This window comes from Chenopodium album, chromosome 21, assembly GCF_948465745.1.
Source record: "Chenopodium album chromosome 21, dcCheAlbu1.1, whole genome shotgun sequence".
NCBI lineage: Eukaryota > Viridiplantae > Streptophyta > Magnoliopsida > Caryophyllales > Amaranthaceae > Chenopodium > Chenopodium album.
The window spans coordinates 1554564-1575975 of NC_137854.1; the positions used below are offsets into that span (position 1 = coordinate 1554564).

The following is a 21412-nucleotide window of genomic DNA, read 5'->3' on the forward strand; positions in this document are numbered from 1 at the left end:
TTTTTAGCACTATTCTGTTTTGCTACTGTTTTAAAATTAGTTGTTTATCTTGTTTCTTCGTTGCCTTTTATCTTGAAAAAAAGGGTAACTTTTGTAAAAAAAAAGGGTCACTTTTGTGAAAAAAGGGTAACTTTTGTGAAAATATAGGTCACTTTTGTAAAAAAAATGGTCACTTTTGTGAAAAAAGGGTAACTTTTGTGAAAAAAAAGGGTCACTTTTATAAAAATATGGGTCACTTTTGTAAAAAAAAAGGGTCACTTTTATAAGAAAAAAGGGTCACTTTTTGCAAAATGTTCGATGTACAATAAAATTATTGTAAACCGGGTGCATGCAAAAGGTTTTGAAGATTCAAAATATCTGATGTGATCACTGTATATATTTACTGAGTATTTTATTTATTTATTTTTTTTTGAAAGAAATGTAATGACTGTGTCTTGGACTTTTGGTACACTCCTTAAACTTTTTTTTTGAGAAACATTTTTTGAAAGAAATGTAATCACTGTGTCTTGGACTTCTTGGTACACTCCGTAAACATTTAACACAAAGTTTTAAATAAAACGGATGTTCAGTAAATTACTGAACATTCGTTATAAAGTGACAATAAAATGTACAAAAGTTACACTAAAACGCACAAAAATTACCCTGACATATATAAGAGTTATTTATGCTTTATTGATAAATTTGACAAAAGTGACACTAAATCTGACAAAAGTATACCCGATTTACATTAAATTACTGAAAACCGGATGTATACAAAAGTTTTCCAACATTTAATTAGACAACACCTAGCTAAAAATTCACCGCTCATTGGTTACAGATCTAGTTCCAACTATTGATGAAATAGGTTACCCGTTCCAACTTCATTACAGATCCAAGGGAGGTTACAAGTCATCTTTTGTCATTTTCAACCCGATTAACCAGCTTGAAAAAGTGTTACCATATCATGCTAGGTAGTCCTGTTTCAAGCTTTTTCATAAATGTTTGATGGTGCGTTTAATCGGGAAAAAAGAAAGCTTGGTTATTCCTCTCGAATAGTTCAGATAAAAGCCAACTAGTCCAACCACCCACCCAAAAATAACATTCATAAAAGAGATAATATAACTCAACAACAGCGATTCATTTGAATCAAAAAAATAATGACAAGCCTATGAGTATACAGTTTTGACAAACAGTAAAGCAGAAGAAAAACCTGATGGGGCAATTCGATCCAAAAATAATTGAAGCCTTGAAGCATAGATTACACAAACCATAACGAGAAAAAAGAGTTAATTTTGGGAACTGGTTAATGTAAACCACTGTCTAAAGATGCCTATACTGAACTGGAAATGTGAACATAGACACAAGACTTGTAAAAAATCAGAACATTTGAAATCAGCTTGACAAACAGAAGAGACTCAAAACACATACTGCGAGTCATCCATACAATGATAACTTTTCTTGATCCCAATTCAACTTATTGTGTACGAGTTCGGCTGCTTTCTGCATTTCTTACTGGATAAAAATAAGGATGTGCCTGCAGAAGTTACCAACATTACAGAGAGAAATTAGCTCCATGTTCGTTATGCTGTATCCATCTCAACATCACAAAGAAAGCAAAAAATAGATTATGGAGCAGACGTTATAGAATCTCAAGTCTTACCATTGCTTCTTTAGCAGTGGGCCTTTCCTGGTGATCATATTTCAGCAATTTATCAACAAAGTCAATAGCCTGCAATCCAGATCAAATACAATTAGCAATTTTGTTTTGTACATATTGGATTTAAATGTCAAATGACCAAGAAAAACACCTCTGGAACTGCCAAATGTTGATTGTCTGCATTTATAAATTTTGTCCATGGTTTTCGGCTATGCCTGCAACAATTGAAACATAGCTCATATGATCAATAAACTTCTAGACCTGCCTGGCTGCCCATCATAAGGCCGGAAACAATACAAAGTAAATAAAAATTGGAAAAAAAAATTACAATAACTAACCTTCCCACAAGGGCAGCAAGATGTGCATCTAATTCTATGCGATACTTGTTTAGATACGCATTCAATTCATCTGTCCCTAGTATCTGTAACATCGAAGAGGAAAATTAGACAAACAGGTAATGTGGAGTTATAATGCCCACAAAACTAAGATATCTTAATGCTCAATAATATAAGTGGTTTGGGAATTTAACTGAAACATTTATAACTTTCAAGGGAACTCGAGTTCAATTTATTAGATAATCAATATCGAAGTTAAATCTATTTAGATGTCAAGTGGCATTACCTTGAACATTCAGAAAAGATTCAAAAGAACAGTAAGCATTACAATGACTTCTAATTTCATACTCCCTCCGCCCCTAATTGCTTGCCCCATTGTCATAGGTTTTAGTTGGGTGAAATTCATTTGAGAAACATGTAGTGGGACCTATAGTAGTTTTTATGTGAACAAAGTTGTGTGTCCCCCATTGAAATTCATTGAGTTATACAATGAAACAATCTTTTACAGACAGCCTATGATAGAAACTGGGTCAAACAACATAGGAAAAATTCAAATGTAACTACTGCTCACTACGCATAACTGATATTATGTGCCCCTCAAAACTCAACAAATTGCTCGAGTGAGATTACAAATGGTAAATAAAAATATTAAAAAATAAAATAAAATAAAATAAAAATTAAGCGATATTTATATAGGACTCGTGAAAAAGGCAGAACTACTTCACACACAAATGGGATCATTTTAAGAGAACCCCAAAAAATTGCAAGGGATTAAATTCAATTTCCAGTGTTAAAAATACATACCTTGGCTATCTTGACCAATTGGTCATAATTATCATGTCCATAAAAGAATGGCTCCTTGCGAAATATCTGAACAAGAAAAACATTTCAAGTCAACAACACTAGAACCGGCTATATTACACCCTCCTATCATCCTTCCCTTTTCAGGGGGAAAGGCAGGAGAGCCTTAAGAAAAAAGCATGAAAACAAATGAGTACGATATTAATTGCAGGCAAAGAGCATCACAGCCAAGACCACATTATTTAATACTTTCGAGATTATTTGGCAGAGCAAACAACACCATTCTGAAGTCAATATCAAAGTAATGATTAGGAAAATACAGCACATTTGCCTAAAGAGCATGCTTGTTCACAAATTCGACTTCATGGTAGAAACCATGGCCAAATCATCAGGTTCAGGCTGATAATCAGCGTTTGATATCGCCCTAAACCTAACATTGAAATATGTGTTGTTGACGCAAGTGAGAAACAGAGATCAGAAGGTGGCTTTAACCAAGCTTATTTTTCTTCTGCTTTATATTGGCTAAAACGTATAGTCGCCTATCAGCATTGGATGCACGGAGAAAGGTCCTGATACCCTTTTAGAAACTTAGAAATTTAGAAGAAACTTCTAACTTTAAATGATTAGGGATCTAACATTTCAAGTTTTATCAAAGACAACAATTCTTTTAAAAATACAATTTTACAGGAGCATCTAAATTAAAAGTGCGGTTCAAAGTGAGCAGAAGTGCAAATCATCAATATCAAATAAAGATTTATAGATAGCTCACCATTCCAGCAAACATACAACCCAGGCTCCATAAGTCTAAAGAGTAATCATAGTCTTGCAGATCAACAAGAAGTTCTGGACCTTTAAAATATCTGCAAGGGGTCAACAAGCACTTTAGTGTACTGAAAGAATACTGAGAGTAGAGGGTTATCTCTTTAGAGTGAGAACGAGAATGATAAGTTAAAGTAAAATTACAAGAACAAACATAATAAGGACCACCAAGTCCGCCATAGGCAGGTGCTACAAAAAACATGCTTAAATTCAAGAATAATCAGTTTGCTTTAAGCATAGAAAAATTCACGTTCCATAAGCTTCAATTTTTTACCCATAATTCTGAAATTTGCTCTTCGCTCAATATGCAGTTCTGAAGGCATTGCTCTTTGACGCTAATGTTTTTCACATTAAACTTCATCTTAGACAAAATAAAAATAATATTATCTTACAGCCTAATTTCTTTTGCACTTATTACTCTTGCTAATTCATCTGTTATACAAATGTGGGGCATGTACAAAAACTTTTTTTACCCTCAGGTTACGAGATATTACCTTATTTTTATCTACAAAGCCAGGAAACAAAGATGATGTTTAAAGTTCAAACCAGCAGTAAAACAAGCCTCAAAAATCAGTAGCTTAGTCCTCAATACCTCAGCTATTTCCTTCCATGTACACCATTGAACAGCCAAAATAATAGTTCCCAATTCCCACAACTCACATATATATGACTTAGCCATCTAGCTATCTGAGAGACAAGCGTGTCATTCCCCTTAAGCCACTTCATCCTAAACATAACCGAAGTCTAAAATTATATAGCAGGGTAGCCAAATAAATATATCAAAGCCTAACAAACCAATAAGAATAAGGTGCAGAAAAAGGACATTAGCCATAAACTAGCGAAATGAGACTACCATATCCTAGCACATCGATAAAACAGAAAATTGGAGATTAAACTAAACTTGAACAAACTCTCCACTTTCCCAGGTAATCAAAAGGCAGCACACCTCTCTTCATCCCCTTTACTCAATACTTTCTCCGGGACAAATACATGAGTACCTCCCCTAATCCCCTCATCAATGTTTACTCTTTCATCCCTTCAAGATAATGTCCTTTCATCAAAACTTTTTCAGTGACAACCGTACTATCCTTCACTAGCTGCACTAGACTCAATTAATGACTACCAAAAAGGTATGCAGATGGCCAGTAGTGGAATACGCTTGGAAAATAAGATCCAAAACGATCTACAGCAGTAAATTTAGATACTATATTTTCTAACTCCTGTACCATCTTTCTATAGTCTTTTGCTCTAAAGATGTCTATATTCAAGCATTTTTCAGATTTATACAGTCACAGTTAAAAGCTTCTGATAATTATTTGACTTATTTGATGTCTCCAGGCTTCCAATCTTCATATCTGACAGATTCAAGCCAGATATAAAGATTTACAATCTGCAGAAGAGATGGTGGACGGTAAAAGCTAGAAAAGTCAAAGAACATGCTCTGAACAACTTCTAGACGTTTTAATTTACATGTATTAAAAATTGGAAGTGAACCAGCAAGAAACAGCAGGGTATATCTATGATATTCGTAGCAATAAACAAACCTTGATGCAACACGAACATTGTATTCCTTCCCTGGATGGTAGAACTCCGCAAGACCCCAATCTATAAGTCGTAGCTTTCGCTGCTCATGATCAATCATGACATTATGGGGCTTCACATCACGGTGCATAATGCCTTGTGAGTGACAGTAATCTAAAGCCTGTTTATGAAAACCACAAACTGAGATGAAACCCAACGGAAAAGAAAAAAAAAAGAACTGAAGTTTTAATCATGCATATTTGGACTAGGGAGAAGAAGGTACCTAAAGCATAACTCAACTTGAAAAAAAAAAAAAAAAAAAAAAAAGGGTGCTAAATCTAGTTATATAGCAATATGATAAATGCAACAAAAGATACTATCTAAAATAGCAAACAAGACAAAAGGCAAAAGACAAAAAAAAAAAAAAAAAAAAAAAAAAAAAAAAAAAAAAAAAAAAAAAAAAAAAAAAAAAAAAAAAAAAGGGTGGTGAATATGAAGAAAAAGGAACATTATCATGTCTAAGAAAAAAATAATGGTGAATCTCAAACACGCAATATAGTACATTTTGGCCAACTGTTAGGCCATCTAACCTTGATCAACTCCAAAGAATCCCATTCAAGCTCTCTATTTATAAAGGCAAAGATGGTTACATTGGGGAAAGAAAAAAGAAAAAAAAAAAAAGAAAAAGGGAATGTTCTCACCAAAACAGCCATGTAAAAGGACATTAAAACTGCTCATAATTCCACACACTAATTAGACACTAACCAACAAACTTCCATACCCAATAATACAGTGATCTTTGAATCTACACTCTAGAATTGACAAAAATGCATTGCTCCACAATATAAGTTGTATCTACACCAACAATGGAGGGAATCACTCAACAGCCTAGGCATATCAGCAATTCTGCACGAACCTTAAACCACCATTCCACATCTTACCAATAATATTTTAAAAGAAAAATGAAACAGAGGGTGATGACAAAACCCTCTATCAGGTCTACTACAGGTTGGAATTGTTTGGATTACGGATCACGGTGCATAGGTTTGAGTCATACCTATTTGCATATATATATATATATATATATATATATATATATATATGATCTCATTCATTAAAATATATACAAATAAGGGTATAGTCAAGGCTAAGCTGCATCAAAAAAGCTGCAGTGACTCGCATGAGACCTAAAAAAGGCAGGGCTTACCACCTTAGCTCTAAATATTTAAAAAATTCTTTTGTCAAAATCTGATCAGAAATCAGATTTTCCAAGCTAAAGTTTGTCAGTTTGTCAAGATACATTTATCAGAGACAAAATTGGATCTTTTACATACATGATAGATGCTAAAAACAAGCACAAAATTTCACACTCATTAACAAAACAAAACAAAACAAAAACAAAAAAAAAAAAAAAAAAAAATTGATACAACTGTGCATGTGTTTTGAAGAGCTAGTAGGCACAAAAACAGGAAGTCTTTTCCCAATCCTCCATCACCACTTCATTACATTGATATTCAACATAAATTACACCAAGTCACCAATAACAATCAATTTCTCAGATGACAAATTCAAAGTTGATTACATAAGTAAATTAAAACTGATGACAGCCATTTGTAAGCAATACAGCAAAACCTAAGAACAAACTCAAAATTAACAAACTTATAACTTACATAATTCAAAAACCTGAATGAGGCATTGGTAAGCTTACCTTTAAAAGTTCATAGATGTAGTAGCGAATATCAAAGTCCGACAATGTAGGATAGAGCACTTTGAAATCAGTATTATTAACATATTCAAATACAAGACTCGGGGTCTTCGACTGCTGATCTCTTACAATATCAAGCAATTTCACAATATTCGGTCCACCGCAAAGGTTTTGAAGTATTTTTATCTCCCTTTTGATCTGTAGTAATGCATAAAAACAAATTACTCCTCATAACCCGATTTGACTAGCGCAAATCAAACATCAGAAAGGGCAAAAACTGATTATTACACCTTAAAACATCATAAACCTCGATCAAAAAAGCATATCATACGAACACAAATAATGTTGACAGCATAAACTTGCTTCACCATATGAAAAAGGACTAAGATAATAATCTCAAAAGTTAAAAGTTAAACTCTCAAATAAGAAAGGTTAACTCAGATTCCAACCACCATGGCAGGATACAAATTTCAAGGAAAACCCATTCCCTATTCTATAACTGATGCAAGCTTCCCATAACTTCTTCTGGATGGCAGTATCTTTCTGCAATCATCTTTAAAAGCGATTTGGGGGGCATCCACTTCTGCTTGCCTCACTTGTATAAATACTGACACCCCTTTTCTAAGGAACAAACATAATTCATAGATCTATTCACCCTTTAACAATAAGCTCTAAAAGGCTAATAATATCAGGTAAAGTGAAGCCAACATCCCTCAGACTGTTAATTATAATACACATTAGGAACCCGGAATTGCAAACTATTTAGATAATTTGGGTGATGTCTCTAACCTACAGCCCTTATTGGGATAAATCTAGTCCAACATATCGAAACATACTAGCAACTTACATAACAACAAAAGACTTTATTCAGTTAGTTAGCTAAATGCCTCACACTCTATCACTATAAAAAGTTGGGGAGGGTCCTCTTACAAGATATCATCAACTGTTCTTTCTATTTTCGAGATCCTTTGGTAGAAGAAAATCAGAATTATTTGAGAACAAGCCCGTCGGATGCATGCAATTACAAAATATTAATTTTACCTGAAACATTACCAGAAAATGGATTTCATAAATTCATGAAATTAGCATTAAAGAAAACTCAACCTAATTTCCACTCCAAAGTGGTCCTTCACAACACCCCCACAAATTGATAACTCAAAACATATACTCCCAATTCAGCCTATGTTAGGTAGTACCGCGAATATTGCTAAAAAATCATGACATTGACAAATGACAATTTGACATACAATCTAGATTCTCAGTTCCCAATCAATGTTTCAGCAACAATTCAATTTACAATCAACAATTCAACTTTATTAATACACCAACAAATAAAGAACAGAGATTAAAAACTAACCTTCTTCTTCTTAACAGGTTTGAGGATCTTAATGATACATTTCTCATTATTAGTACAATGAACACCTTCAAAAACCTCGCTATATTTCCCTCTCCCAACCTTCCTCACAACCTCGTAATCATCCTGTTCACTGCAAATTCCCAATTACCAGAACAAATCAATCAATCAACAGATCGAATTCCAAATTGAATCAAACAAAAATCAAATTAATTCGAAAAAGAAAAACAAACCCCCATTGAACAGTAAGAGCCTCATAATCCCAATAATCCTTAGGTCTAACAACATTAACATCGGAATAAACCCTAGCTTTGGAAGCAGCGCCAGGGCGGCGAATCGATTTACCAATCCTCTGCGCCAGCGTTTCTGTAAATGTCGACGACCTAACAATCCGTTTAAGCTCCGACGAATTTGTCGGAGATGAAAAACGGGTCGTTTTAGACCCGAATTGACGAAGATTATTGGGAAAAAAGGAAGAAGAATGAAGATTAGGGTTAAGATTGGAGGAGAGAGAAAATGGAAAGTCGAAGATGGAGAAGATGAGTTGGTGGTTTCGAGGAGAGAGAGTGAATTGCAGAGGCCTTTACGGCCATCAAATATAAGCAATGAAATGAAAAAAAGGGCACAATTTTTTGGGACTTCTAACTCCCGCTATTTACACACACTTTCATTTCTTCATTTCTAGGATTTTTTACTTGTTTTCTTCTTTCTTTTTTCTTGCATTTTTAATCTTAGCTAATCTCTCTTTTTTTTTTTAATTTAATCTTGTTTTTCAATTTTAATTGTTTTAGTTTTGTTTCTTTGATTCTTCCCTTGTTGTCATTTTGTTAATTACCCACCGCTGTATCAGATTTAGACCTAATTTTAGATAGTAAATTTACTTTGGAAGTTAGTTTTAAGATAAGAAATTTTCAAATAGTTTTGTGAGCTTTTCTTTACAAAAATATATAATGAAAACTTATTTTTGTCTTTACCTGTTTCACTTGGATGTCATGTGCTAAACGGGGATAGATGAATTAAGATAGGTGGATTAAGAGTGTGTAGTGTTATGTTTGCCTTTTATTTTCAACGCATGTACGTGTACAATGTTAACATTAAGGCAGTGTAGTATTATATAAGTGAGTTTTAGCTAGGATATCAAGAGTTTGATAATGTGGTATTTGGAGGGTGATAATTTACTTTCACCAACATAGCTACTAGGACCATAAATCATTGAAGTACTAAAAGCATGTGTAGGGTTGCTTGAGTTGAATTTTATGTTGTTGGTTGCATTTGCCCTGTGTGTGTGGGATAGAGTGTTCGATTGCTAGTTCTTGTTGGTATTGCACACCAATTATTGGGAAGCTGGGAAGGTAATCTATAATATGAACGAACTGTGATGATGATTAATAGGTTCATAGTGTTACTTGTGTGCCTATGTGTATTAACTATCACATAGCATGATGAGACATAACAAAACAAGATCAACTAAACAATTTATATAATGCATTCATGATTTACGGAACGTAACAAATTGATGACATCTTATTTGTGTATCTTTACATGATCATAACTATTGTCTGGATAAGAACTATGTACCCGACCTCTATATATGCATTAATTATTGCAAAACATGATGCAATTGTAATTCAAGAATTCAAGATCATCATATGACATTCATCTTTAATTGTGATGGGTGTGTTAGCCTTACAACCCTGGTGTAGGTCCCTTGTGATTTGCAATTCCCAATACTCTTCTTAGACCAAAGAATAGCAAATTATCTAATTATAACATCTTGTGTAAAATGTTTTTTTTGTCCTTATGCCAAGCACTTGTTTGATATGATAAAGAAAATTCAATGAGATATTTTTTTAGGAAATAAACTACATTAAGCTGTCTACTTAAATTGCAAACAAATAGCTAAGAATTGACACTTCAAGTGTTTTTTTCTTTCTTTCAAACAAATGGGCTAAAGTTGCTTTCCATGAGAAGTCTTGCATCACATATCCAACACTACTTATTCAAACTTACCACATTGAGAATTTACATTGGAAATACTATTTACTTAATTTTAAAAGTTCTTAAAATTCAATTCAACCAAGTGACCGCCGACCAATGGAGACCATACACCCACCTAACCTAAGGTTAATTTTTGCTCTTCATTTGATGATGAAATGAAAACAATCATCCAAAATGAGAATAAAATACTTATGGGTGTACAGTGCACCCGGGTTATACAACAATAATCTCTCACCGATCAATTTCATGTCACAAGGGTTATGCACTTCTAAGAATATTCTACTCAGATGGCCTTAACATCCATGCAAGATATCCACATTTATAGCGATTTAAAGCTGAAAATATGGTAGGTGGGCTTTCAAAGCAGTTTCATGTTGAAACTTTGAGCGAGGAAAACATTGTACAAACTTGCATCATTCACTTACTTTTGATGTACCAGGCTTGATTTAAGGTTGTGTGTTTTAACAAACTTTATCGTCAATTTCTAATTTTGTTGGAAACTCAATAATGAGAAGCACAAAAATTGTGCAAATTAGTAATATTATTTTCAACTCAATAAAAATAAGTTAACTTTAAGACAAACATTTGCATTTTAGTGAAAAATAATTTAAATTTAAAAAAAATAATTTTATTTCAGTAAAAATAATTTAAATGCAGCAATAATAATATTGCGATATGCCGATATGTGAACATGACCCGTAGTACAATTCACAAAGCCACAATAGTCCACGCTCCACATTCCACATTCCACACGACCGTGCTATACACAACACACCAAAGATAGAAGAAACTCAAAAGCGGGAAATTTTCTGGTCTTTCTAAAATAAAAGACGCAACTTCCAAATCATTTCGTATCAACTTCATTATTCTATCCGCCGATTGGGTTGCTTCAAACTCATCTCATCTCATATTTTCACCAGGTACTTTCTCTATCTAATTTTCTTTTTTTTTTTTTAATTAGCAATTTTGTAAAGTTTATATTCTCAATGCACTTTATCTTTAATCAAGCATGATAATAATGACATAATGTTAGAATTTGCAAAGAAATTGAGAAAGGATCATGAGGGTATACATTATTTATTCTTGAATTTTAGCTTTTGGATTGGTATGTAACATATATCATATTTAATTTTATCTTATCCTAAAATTATTACTCGTATTATTGTATTTGGTAACTCAGAATATGGTAATTTGATTGGTAAAGACAACTTTTAGGATCGTGTTAGGTTAATGAGTTTGTCTTATACAATTACAATTATTTGTATTTGTCCAGTATGTATAATGTATGTACAGATGTACTGTATCTTATAGCATTTGGGTGCATCTGCTTCTAGTCGTTACGTGACAATTTGACATGATGGGCCTTGCTATTATGTCTTATATATTGGCAAGTCACGCCAATTAGACCCCGAAATTGTTTAAAATGTTGTCTGACCCATGATCAACTCTACTCGTGTTTTTGATTACTACGAGTACTTGTGAGAGATTTGTTACGCCATGGTCAATTGTGATAAACAATGTGTTAATTACATAGTAACCTTACGTAATGTCGTAATGTCGTAATGCTATGTCTATGCTTGATTGTGTATACTCTAATGGGATAGAGCACACTGTGTATGCTTTATTGTGTATACTTTGGATACCTTTCATTTTATCCCTAATATTTTTCATAATGCATTATACCTTCTTTTCAGAAATCAGAAATCTGACTTGTTTTCAGCATGTATAAGAACAATTTCGTGTTGTTTTTTCTGATGTTCATGGACTTTGATTTATTTTACTGGGATTTATTTGGGATACATCGTGTAATTAGCTTAATTTGGCCCATATGTTTATGTTTGTATAGCTTTTACTCAAAGCATAGCTAGTATATCAGTATATGTACTGCCTATTCACTCAATACAAAACCAAGGAAACCGAGTTTATTAGTATCATTTTTTGGTAGAAGAGGATCGAAGTCAATATATGATAATCTTTTTTTGAACTAAAGAGAGCTATGAAGCATGACAATTCTACAATTGATGCAGAATTATTGTAGATTCCCTACAAAGGATAATATACAAAAGTACTCAGATGTGGTGTACGTTTGCATTGTTCATGAATTACTTAATCTTTTTAATTCGTTTGTGTTTGCTTACTTTGCAATCAAACGTGTTTACAGTTGCATTAGGTTTGCATTTCTTACATAGATTTAAGCTGTTTTTGTTTCTATGAAATTGAACAATTTCTTGAAATTTGAAGTGGTGATTGACATTGCAAATTTGGAGTAGTGGTTGACATTGCAAATGTATATACACCGATTTACCCATACTTTCAGGTTATGTGAACTCACATTTGTGATGGTTGTTTCAGGCCCTGGACTGAAGAAATGTTAAAGTTGGTCTCGATCACTTCCTTTAGAAGATGAGTGAGCTCGCTTACTCCATGAGGTGGTATTTAGATGCTGGTGTCCATGTCTGTTCTGTAACATTTGTTCCTCGTATCTTTGTATGCTTAACTCCAGTAAACTACAGTCCATCACTTGCTAGCATGGTTGAATGAAATGGCGGGATAGCCCTGGCACTGAGGTGGAGCCATGGAGGTAGAATTGCAAGCTTGCTCTATCTATGCTATGCTGTAGAAAAGATGCAAGGATTTGATCCCGCTGAAAAGCTTAGAAGCAGGTAAACCTACTTTATTTTCAGGTGCTAGTCTTTAAGTTTAAGATCATATGTGATAACCTATAAAGAACTAGAAAATCACTATCTTAGTGTATGTTTTGTAGGGGGATCCAATTTCTAAATTAGCTGTTGACTGATGTGCTATTTGTTCTAATTAGAGATGTCATAAACCAACCTGGAAATATGGGTTTTGAGCATGCTTTTGTGGCCTGTAAAGGCTGTAACCTGAAATTTATTTGAGCATGATGTCATATTGGCTCAAAAGAAATACAAACTGCTGGAATTAGCAACAAGGGTTTTTTGTGAGACAAGGATGGTTGTTGATGAAGTGATGGATCATTTCTGATGGCCTTTTGTACATTAGTCTTTCGTGCATCTAATTTTTTTTTTTTTTCTAATGCAAATGATACAGAGTATGCTAACTCTAACTCTTGTTCTCTTTGAAATGAAAAGATACTGTAAAAAGAAAGGCGCTGGATGTTCTTCCCTATTGCAAAAGAACAAAATAACATAATAACTGTCTCTTATCCATTGGCTTTCACCTTGTCTGTTCTGTTATTTCATAGTTTTGCTCTGAGCAAGAAGTTTTAACTAGAATGAAGATCTTTTGGTCTTATAGCATTCAGCTACCTTCTCTCATTCACCACAGGACACTTTCCAAATACTACTGAAGCTCTGCTGTTGCGTAGCCCTTTTTATTTATTTTGATTTTTCAATCATCATGCATACACATGTTGAAGATTTATTTTGCCTCTTCTGATCTTGTTAAATTTAGGATGATTAATGTATTCTTAAAAGCTAGTGCCAGTAATTTAGTAAATTTGGTCATGCTTTTTTGGAATTAGCATGATTGTAGCATTTCCATCCTTTTGCTGCACAAAAAGAAATTATTTAGCTTTCTTTCCTAATGTTTATTTTAAACTGATAACATAGAGAGAGTATGAGATTTTAAAAAAAAAAAAAAAGTTGAGTTGTGCAAGTTTGCCCATTCATTTCTTTTGAACATCCTATAACTGCTGTGAAAAAAGGGCCTGCTCAAGAGTAGTTATGTTTTCTGCTTGCATTAGTCATGTTGAAGCAGCTGGGTTCCTTGTAATAGGCAAGTTACCATCATAAGTGCATTTCAACACATCTGGTTTCCTCACTAACCTTGGGCCGACAGGAATCCTTCCGCTTTTAGGTCGAATGTCCTGCAGCCACAGCATATTAAACACATAAAAATTATTGTAAAAGAGGAACTTTTTAATCAAATAATGAAATCAGCTAATGGTTACAATTTATTTAGGACTTGGTTTTCCATGTTAGACAAGGGTATGGGTCCGATTGTCAAACTTGACTATTTTCTGAAAACTTCATTTTATTGAAGTGAAATGAAGGGACAGAGTAAAATAGGCTGTAACAATGTAGTTTTAAGTTGTTATTAATGCATAAAACTAATACCTGATCAAAGATGGCTGTTGGTATTGCAAGGGTGGCAACAGCATTTGGGGAGTCAACTATGCCAGAGATTCTTCCTTCACAAGGGCAGCAAGATAGCAGGAGATAGACCTGGCAAGCATTCCAACAATTTCTTAGGGTAAGTTAACTTTTCTTAATTAGTTATATGAATTAGCAGCTGCATTTTTGCATATGAGATCAAACCTGTTCCTTGGAGTAACCAAATCTGGAGAGGTAATCAATGGCATTGAGTACTGCTCGCTTATAAGCGACACTTGCATCAAGATAGTGCTGCCTTCCACTCTCATCAACACTAATGCCCTCGAATACCAACCATTCTGAGAACCTTGGTTCAATTGGACCTATCTCGAAGATGGGGTTTACATGCAGAGGAGTTGGACCCATTGGTGTGAGATACTCCTTCATTCCACCTCTTATAATGTCACACCTAATAAGTGATAGTAGTTCGTTATTAGCAGACATACAATCATACATAGATGTACATAATCTCCTAGCTAGCTTTGATTGTAATATTAACTTCTTATATTAAGTCTGTTAAATCATCTTATATTACGCCTTTTTAACTGTGTTTTGGCCTCTTAATAGTATTGTAGTATTTCTTAGCATCATTTACTGCCCAGGTGTGGAAAATGTACTTTTTTCTGAAACAAAACTATCATCTGAATTCTGATGTTGAGATTTTGCTGGATTTTTCTGCTCTTTCCTCCTTCCTGCCTTTCATGTCAGTCTACTGTATAACATGCCTTTAGTGCCGCAGATTAAATTAGTATACCCTCCATCTCTGTATAGGCCACGTTTGATTTAGATCATTTTTTTAGAAATCATATTAACATAACATAAATATCATTTACTCACAGGCTAACAGCAGCTTCACTGTACCTTTTTTTTTGTATTGGGGGGGGGGGGGGGGGGGGTTTGGAATGAACTAAACTAGAAGTGTGGTTTGGAATCATTATGTGTTTTATTTGCACAAGCAGGATTCTGCAGAGGGATCTGTTTTTTGGTATGCTAGTGATACTACGTTTTTAGGTTGTAATGGTTTGTTATTGTATTTAAAGTTTTTTTTTGTTTGCAGCATAAGTGCAGAAAAGAGTAGAGAAAATGTACTTGAGCTCAAGAAATCCGCTCATTTCAATTGCGCCACAGAAAGAGACTTCACCATCCCCCTGAGAGAAGTGCATATCACCTGTGCTAAAGTTAGCTCCTTCGACAAACACTGGCAGGTAAATCTTTGAACCTTTGCTAAGATTTTTGATGTCGCAATTTCCTCCATTCTCTCTACCTGGAATTGTTCGTGCTGCCTCTTTCGCAATTCTTTCCCATTCTGGTGTGCCTTTATCTATCTACTCAGGAGTCAGGACCAGTATATTCCATTAGAAAAATCAAACACTATTCTTTTATTTGTTTACAATTAAACTCGGTAGTTTTCTTACCTTCCCTAATAGGCAGCCTTTGGGTGATGGCAAGTTTGCTAGTGGTCTAGAATGCAGAACTTCACACAGCTTTAGAGACTTCAAACCGTTTTCTTGAACTTCGCTTTCCCTTTCATTCCATATATCAAGGAGCTCCTTTGATGGAGCAGTCCCAATTATTCCAGGGTGGGTTAAACCTGGGAAACGTACTCCTGATATATATGCATGTAGAAGCAAACATAGATCTTGTGTCAGAACTCAGAATGGAACAGTAACTTCACAAAACTTTCTGGGTGCCTAGTTAACAATTGGAACTATGTAACTCAAACTTAGGTATCCATGTCTAACATAGGTCTTTGTCCAAGTATCAAACTCAACTATTTTACAAGCTATTTTCTGAGTTTTGGTTCAAAATGATGTGTCAAGTGTCCATACTCATATTGAAGTGTCAAGCTTCCGGCATGTGTATTTGAGGTGAAATAAATAGTCCAAGTAGCATAGGTTGGAAAAGCATTAAAACTATAGACCATTCATTGCAGTAAACCTGTACTAATAGTTGTGGACTTGTGTATAAAAGTCTCACCTGGTATATGAGTTGAGTACGCGTAAATCCCTTCAAAATACCAAATAGCCTTAGTAGCAGAAGGGAAATGGTCAGTCAAAAATCCACCCCCATTTTCTCTGTCAAAAGTTGCAGTATAACCCCATTCATCCCCAGGCAGAGGACCCAAATTGCATATTTCCACTGAGAGAAGATCACCTGGTTTAGCCGGAACCCCATCTACATCCGAAACTTTAATTGGCCCACTTAAGTAATGAACCTGGTTCAATTTCAAGTCAGTTATAAACACAACTAAACCTCCAAATTATATGATTGGATTCAATCAGAAACGTTGTTGATAATCTGTTGTCTGTGCATAAAGTTCGGCATCTTAAACAAATAATGGTATGAAGTATGATATACTACAAACTAGTATAGCCTAAAGGTATTAAGTTCTTACAGTTGAGAGGTCTATAAATTTTACATCAGAAGCAGAGTCATTATCACGGATAACACCTCCTGTCCAATCTACCATCTCAATTCTGAAGAATTCCCCTGCTTTTACCTCCGCGACTGGAGGTATTTGAGGGTGCCAACGATTATGAAGAGGTAGCTCTTGCTCCCATGGTTTCTTCTTCAAGTCTATTGGTACCACTAATGTTGGCGTACGAGGACCCATTTTTGTGGTTTTAGTTTACTAGCATACCATATGTTTCTGACAACTCAACCTTAATAATATTCCAGTGACATTCCATGCATTTTTTTTGGCTGATATATTGTCTGATTTAGGCTAATAGTGACAAATTTCTGTAACCTGTTTTCTTTCCTGGTGGTCCTTTACTCATACTAGTATAAATTTTCTTAATGGACAAATATGAAAGGATAACTATCAATCAAGGCCTCAAGGTGTCAAGGGTACTGAGTTTGACATCTAGGGTTCTGGTTTGCTTCTTTTCAGAGATGAATATCTTTTTCCTGATACTCGTACAATTTTCTTTGTTTTTTCTTCTGTGTTTGTGTTTTCATATAAAGAACAAATCTTTTTCTTTTCCAGTGTTTATATTCTATACGTGAAAACACATCAATACGAATATACAATCAATATGTATCTTATCAAGTCTAAGGACCTCAGTGTGCAAATTTGGATTGAGTTGACCTGTAAGATATCCGATCATAGTTTTCGTCTAACCATCCAAAACAAGTATAGAATTGTATATGCATAAGAAATTAAAAGCAGAGAACATAGCTAATTGTAAAGCATAGTTAAATTGAAGAGTTTGAAGTTATCATTGAATATATTACTAGTGTACTACGTAGTAGAAAAGGAGGTGAGAGTGAGACAAAGCAGCATACCACAGAAAGGTCAGCATGCTTGATGTCTTCAGCAGAGGAGTCATGTTTGATACCACCTCCAGTAAAGTCTACCATTTCTACCCTAAAAACCTCCCCAACCTTAACTTCTGCAACCTCCGGTATGTCGGGATGCCACCGGTTGTGAAGGGGATGTTCCTGTTCCCATGGCTTCTTCTTAAGATCTATAGGAACTACAGTTCTTGCACCATATAATAAAGCCATTGATTCAATCCACCTGAAAAAAGAAAGAGTGCTCAGCTAAATGATTTACCTTCCCACTAGCCTACTAATTTTTTTCTGGTAAAGATGTTTTTCCTGTGTCATATAATTGGTTAATCTGTCTTAGGGCTGATGGGTTGGTTAGTGTTGGCCAGGCGTGAAATTGGCCCAAATCAAGCATACAACTCGGGTCTTACTCACATAAAAGTAGCCCGGCCACAAATAAATGTTGTCTAAACTTGACTAGGTCGAGTAGGATTGTCATTTTCTTATGAGTTGTATAATGTCCATTTCAACTAAAAAATCTTAAAATCACAATTTTATAACAAGTAGTATATATAAAGAGTTGATTGAAATTAACCAGTGGTTAATCGTAACACCGAGACTAAAGTCCCTTTTGAGACAATTGGTAAGTTGATATTGACGTACGAGTATATTATTAAGACATTGGTGGTTTCTGTTGCTTCTCTTAGTGGATGGACCGTCCTTGTAAATGTGATTGAAACTCATTTGTCTTTCCTTTAATTGGGAACTTTTCTTAGGACAAGATTTAATCGTTCTAGGAATAATGAGTGGAAAATTACGTCATTATTCATTAAGGAATCTATTTTCTTTTTTGGTTTGGGAACTTTCAGTCTTTCAAAGGACAACATTAATTTTTTTGAGGAATCTAATTTCTAAAACCATGTCAATTATGTTGTTTATATTGTTGCTACCTTTTGAGTAATATGTATCATGTTTGAATTCGACTTTGCATAATTTTTGGATTATTTTAAAATTTCAACTTAGGTCAAATTACTATTGATGCAAATTATAACAAATAAATCATAGGTTGAGCTCACATTATGTTGTGTATAGTGTACCCACTTCATTTTTTATTTTATTTTTTTTTTTTTTTTGTGGGTGAAAGGAATTTTATATTTCATTTGTGATTAAATCTATTTCCTTGTTTCATTTCAACAAAGCTCACATTTGTATAAGTTGGCTTAACCAGAGATATTCTCGTGTACAACCCTAACGACGATTTTTGCATAATATTTTGTTTCATCAAGAATTTAATACAAGAGTAAGTTAATCTTGATAATGAGGCAATACTTTGTTGGGGTTAGTTATTAAAGTTGGATAATACGATTTTATGCAAGAGGTTAGGGACTTGATGATTATACTATAAGGACACTAAGTACATAGGTATATGAGGTGGCACAAATTAATCCAATCGGCCGAGCCCATGGGCTAGGAGCTATCTCTAATTAAGTAAAGTGCTCGTAATGTTTGTTAATGCGTGGCCATCAATTATTTTTCACCTAATGTTGTAGATATGACGCCAATTATATAGGGATGCTCTCATTAGGACTTGGGAGACACATCTTAATCAAACATGACTAGCTGATTAGATTTCATTATTCAAGTATATTAAAGGATGATTTAGGGCCTGTTCAGTTTAGCTTAATTTCAGTTCAGTTCAGCTCCAATTAGTTTAGTTCAGTTCTCAATTTCCTTCTCTCATAAAATATTCATTTCAGCTGTATTCAGTTCAGTTCAGTTCAGTTCAGCTTCAATCAGTTCAGTAAATGTGAAGAGATCTTTAGAGTAGAAACTACTTTATACTTGTATTTGTTAATGGAGATAGTATTTGCACTTTTTTTTCACGTCATCTTTACACATTAGTTGGTGCACAATATGAGGAATTGAGGACGAAGGATTATTAAGTGTTTGCTATTTGAATTGATTGAACATTCAAGGCTTTGCATTTTTTGGAGCCTCCAATGCCCAAGTTAGTTCCCATATGTTTTACGAGTATTATTTTTATAAGTTAAGGAGAATTAATTTGATTATGTTCTACAAAAATAACTTAAATAAATACATATTTTGTGAATACTACTTTAACCTTTGCTTTACTAACCTAAGGGTATTATGGTCTTTATCATAATGTTACTCATAGTAATCTATTATCTATCCCATTAAATAAGAGTATTATCATTTCATCTTAATTAAAAGTGCTAACTATATGGAACTCTTTATACTTGTATTGATATGATTGAAGTGAATTAGAATTAATATTATCGCTAAACTAGAAAATGTTGGTCTCTTTTAGCTAAACGACAAAATTACGGTCCCAGCAGCTTGCTTAATTGAGTTTTGTGATATTTCATTTTATCATCAAGATAACGATGTTGCTGACTTTTGCTACCAAGGATTCTTACAATTATATTGAAGGAATTATTTAGATTAACTTGGGTCACTTGAAATCGTTTGGAAAATTTGGAAAATGTTTCCTTCGTGCACCATTTTTTTCATTCTCTAACTTTTTTTCCAAAATTTTTTTTTTTAAAAAAAAAGAAAAAACAAAAGCAAAAAAAATAAACTAAATAATACGAGTAGTAATAAATCTTTGACTTGACTTCAGAGAATGCCTTCATCAAGATACCAAAAATATAACCATGTTCTTTACTATGCTAGTATGCTACACTATATGCCCTTCAAAACTAAGAAGTATACCATTGATAATTTAATATAACCAAACTACCCGAGTAATATTTTATTTTCCTCGAAGAGCAAACAATTAACACTACAAACAACTCCACAGTTAAGTGTCTTATAACAACCAAGAAGGCCATTAATCAACAGTTATCTTGTAATACGTACAGTACCACATAAGACCAACATAATAGGAACATTATATTAGGTCGTCCATTCAACCATAAGTATGATGTAATCCAAATCATTTATCAATGTTAATACTTTAATAGGGAAATGAAGAAAGCTACAATAAATGTAGGAGAGGACAATAGTAGTCGTAATGAGTTGTTAGAGTTTGTAGAAAATCCATTCCCTTATAGATGATGCAACCAACTATTGTTGAGATAAATTATCATCATGTCATAGAGACACATATTAAGATGTTAACCTTTTTTAAAGAAACTGCATGCCTTATTACAATTATTACTACTCCGTATGAAGGGTGTAGCCGTGTAGGGCAATCTATTTAGTTTATTTTAACTCATGTTAAAGAAAAAAAACAAAAAAGTTATTAGTGTTGATAAGTTTAAATAAGTTCAACTGATACTGACGAATTTTGATAAATGAAAATAAAGTTAATACGAGTAAAACATACTCTACTCTTTATTAAAAAATAATAACAATAATGCCTGAAGATATTTTAAGTATTTAAAAAATAATAATAATGACTAGGTAGAATTGTAGAAAGCAGGAAAGGGCAGGAAAAGATTGTAAAAAAGGAGGGTGAGGCGGATAAGGATGACACATAAGCAAAGACAAAGACATTGGTTAAAAAAGTCAAGTACAAATAATAATAAAATAATAATGGAATCCCAGTAATAAGTAAGTAATGTAATGTAATAAGCTAGTTTAGTTGTTGGTTTAGGTTGTAGTTACACAGTTACAGTAGTAGTAGTAGTTGTATGACTTGTATCTCCTGACTTCTGGGTGGTCTCTACAGCCAACCCAAAAACCTTGTCCTTTGGAACTTGTTATTCTATTCATTTTCACGTCCCCCCCTTTCTTTTGGGACTCTTCTTATTGGTCACTTCGTACGGCTACTTTTCTTCTTTTGTCTTTTTTTTTTACGTCATCTTTTTT

At 33.8% G+C, this 21412-nt stretch overlaps 2 protein-coding genes across 3 annotated transcripts; both read right to left on the reverse strand.

The window, feature by feature from the left end:
• Positions 1 to 1174: 1174 nt before the first annotated feature.
• LOC145602613 (casein kinase II subunit alpha-like) lies at positions 1175 to 11033 on the reverse strand. Its single transcript, XM_081658793.1, has 11 exons — positions 10945 to 11033; positions 8405 to 8752; positions 8175 to 8304; positions 6821 to 7015; positions 5136 to 5293; positions 3542 to 3632; positions 2776 to 2841; positions 1975 to 2057; positions 1788 to 1851; positions 1640 to 1708; positions 1175 to 1513 (listed from the first exon to the last, which is right to left on the reverse strand). The coding sequence occupies exons 1-11, from the start codon at positions 11031 to 11033 to the stop codon at positions 1454 to 1456; spliced, it is 1353 nt and encodes a 450-aa protein (XP_081514919.1). The 3' UTR covers positions 1175 to 1453.
• A 2663-nt stretch (positions 11034 to 13696) lies between these two features.
• On the reverse strand, positions 13697 to 17967 carry LOC145600970 (uncharacterized). Of its 2 annotated transcripts, none has more exons than XM_081656854.1 (7): positions 17594 to 17967; positions 16283 to 16520; positions 15721 to 15911; positions 15395 to 15630; positions 14471 to 14714; positions 14270 to 14377; positions 13697 to 14019 (listed from the first exon to the last, which is right to left on the reverse strand). In XM_081656854.1, the coding sequence occupies exons 1-7, from the start codon at positions 17813 to 17815 to the stop codon at positions 13897 to 13899; spliced, it is 1362 nt and encodes a 453-aa protein (XP_081512980.1). In that variant the 5' UTR covers positions 17816 to 17967; the 3' UTR covers positions 13697 to 13896. The 2 variants fall into 2 exon arrangements, with proteins under 2 accessions (XP_081512980.1, XP_081512982.1); XM_081656856.1 differs by lacking the exon at positions 17594 to 17967 and adding an exon at positions 16701 to 16998.
• Positions 17968 to 21412: the final 3445 nt, after the last annotated feature.

Coding starts and splice junctions, on each gene's coding strand:
- LOC145602613 (XM_081658793.1), bottom strand. CDS start 11,033: ATGAAGTTGATACGAAATGATTTGGAAGTTGCGTCTTTTATTTTAGAA. Junction 7,016..8,174: donor AACCTGTTAAGAAGAAGAAG/GTTAGTTTTTAA, acceptor GCATTACTACAG/ATCAAAAGGGAGATAAAAAT. Junction 3,633..5,135: donor AATGTTCGTGTTGCATCAAG/GTTTGTTTATTG, acceptor GACCCCTTGCAG/ATATTTTAAAGGTCCAGAAC.
- LOC145600970 (XM_081656854.1), bottom strand. CDS start 17,815: ATGGCTTTATTATATGGTGCAAGAACTGTAGTTCCTATAGATCTTAAG. Junction 16,521..17,593: donor AGCATGCTGACCTTTCTGTG/GTATGCTGCTTT, acceptor AAATTGAACCAG/GTTCATTACTTAAGTGGGCC. Junction 14,715..15,394: donor AGCGGATTTCTTGAGCTCAA/GTACATTTTCTC, acceptor ATCACTTATTAG/GTGTGACATTATAAGAGGTG.